The sequence below is a fragment of the Trachymyrmex septentrionalis genome, unplaced genomic scaffold, assembly GCF_001594115.1.
Source record: "Trachymyrmex septentrionalis isolate Tsep2-gDNA-1 unplaced genomic scaffold, Tsep1.0 scaffold11, whole genome shotgun sequence".
NCBI classification, from domain to species: Eukaryota; Metazoa; Arthropoda; class Insecta; order Hymenoptera; family Formicidae; genus Trachymyrmex; species Trachymyrmex septentrionalis.
Genome location: NW_017304228.1, coordinates 3,581,558 through 3,583,400, shown reverse-complemented (window position 1 = coordinate 3,583,400; position 1,843 = coordinate 3,581,558). Strand labels below are relative to the sequence as shown.

Genomic DNA, 1,843 nt, shown 5'->3' with positions numbered 1-1,843 from the left:
ATTAAAAAACGAAGCAAAGGAATTAAATAAAGGCTAAAATATAAATAACTGCTTTATTCAAATGATTTATATATTTATATATAGTATTTTAAAATTTTGAAGAATAATATATATTTTAGACATAAAGATTTCCAAATTTTTGTCACACAAATATTTGCGCGATGGATTAAAAAATAAATGCTCCAGAAATTACATACCACGTACAATTTGTAACATTTTCTGTCACAAAAATGCAAAAAATAAAATCGAAAATATGAAATTCTACTCACCTCGTAGAAGTAAAATGAGTCAATCTCCTCCGTCGTATTGACATCAGCCAGCGATGTGACGTTGATGTAATCCGGTATGGGGTAGAGTTCGTCGGTGACGTTCCCTAATTCTTCGACGCGCCCCAGATTGAAACCGGCCGTCAGATTCCAATCGTCGGTCCGCGCTCGGTTCGCGTTCCCGGACATGATTGTTCTGATCGACAATATCCACACGACCCGCTGCTCAGGTTTTTGCTCCACGAGCTTCCCGTGAAAGGGTCATGTCGTCGGTTGAATGTTGGCCGATCTTGTGTTTGAGGAGACAACTCTCGCAACGACTTGAGTTTGACTTTTGTTAGTTATCCTGCGACACGAAGCATTTAGCAGAGTGCAGGAAGGTCCATGGTGATGTCTTGTTTCTGATCTTCCGTGACTCACTCGTTGCGCTAGGAATATTTGAAGGAGTAATTGAACGACTCAGTCCGAGCATGTTCGAAACGGGAAGAAATACGAGTGTGTTCCCGCACGGATATCATCGTTACACATAATGCGCGTGCCGGTTAGACGAGAATTATGGTCTCTCAGCAGCACGAAATTGAATATCACTTGTTTATGATTGCATTCACTAATATTGAGTTCTTAAGAAAACAGTTCGTTTCCTTTTGCATGAAGAATGCATCCAATGATCGTCCAAGTGAGCCGGAACTTTATCTGCTTGTAAAAAAATTGCATTCGATATAAAGATCCATTTAGAAAAATATACAAAAAATATCATAGAATATTTCTAATCATAAATACCTAATAATCTAATTTAACTTTACGTCAAATTAATGATGCTGCATTTTATTTAACTATCTTATACGTATTTGTTTAACTAAATTTTATTTTTAAGAACAACGTGTAAAATACATTTTAACATATTGATTATCACGCGTCATTCATATATGACACCAAATTTTTGTAAGAAGGTTCGTTATTTAATGATATTTTATTGCAAAAAAGAAAGTATGTAAATTGTGAAAGGAAATGTGTTTGGATGCAATAAGTTTTACAAGAAATTGAGTGTCATTCATATGCGAGTGACATTAATAACAGTCAATGTGCTAAGAGATAATGTAACTCGTTGAATTTTTACAGTTGAAATTGTAAGAAAAATATGTGCTTATCGATTACATGATCTCAATCTTAAAATAATATTGCACAGCAATAAAAATAATATAATTGTAAAATCGACCATTAAGAGATATTAATCACGAATAATGAAAATATCATTGTTCAAAAAAAGAAGTCAGAAAAAAATAAATTAGGAAGCACTGATTTACAAGATTTCTATTTCTCAACATCTTATGTATTTTTAGCTGCTGAAAAAGAATGTGAGATTAAAAAAGTTCCATCACCTTTAGATTTTGAAAAATCAAGGCCTTTATTTTTATAAAAAGATTTCACAAAATTAAACAACTTTTTTCTTTTATTTCACGAAGTAAAATACGTAAGAATTTCCACTTAGGATATTGAGAAACAAAATTTTTGTAAATCAGTGTAATTTTTTTGTATTAAATATTACTACCAAATTTTTATTATTTTAACTTAAAATT

The 1,843-nt window shown here is 32.1% G+C and overlaps 1 protein-coding gene across 1 annotated transcript in view; it reads right to left on the bottom strand.

Annotated features, from left to right (window-relative positions):
- Positions 1–455, bottom strand: part of LOC108749371 (cardioacceleratory peptide receptor-like) — a 68,193-nt gene extending 67,738 nt beyond the window's left edge. Inside the window, exon 1 of the mRNA XM_018488008.1 lies at positions 270–455. Coding sequence (XP_018343510.1) covers positions 270–455 — 186 coding nt within the window. The remainder of the gene's footprint in view (positions 1–269) is intronic.
- Between the last annotated feature and the right edge of the window lie 1,388 nt (positions 456–1,843).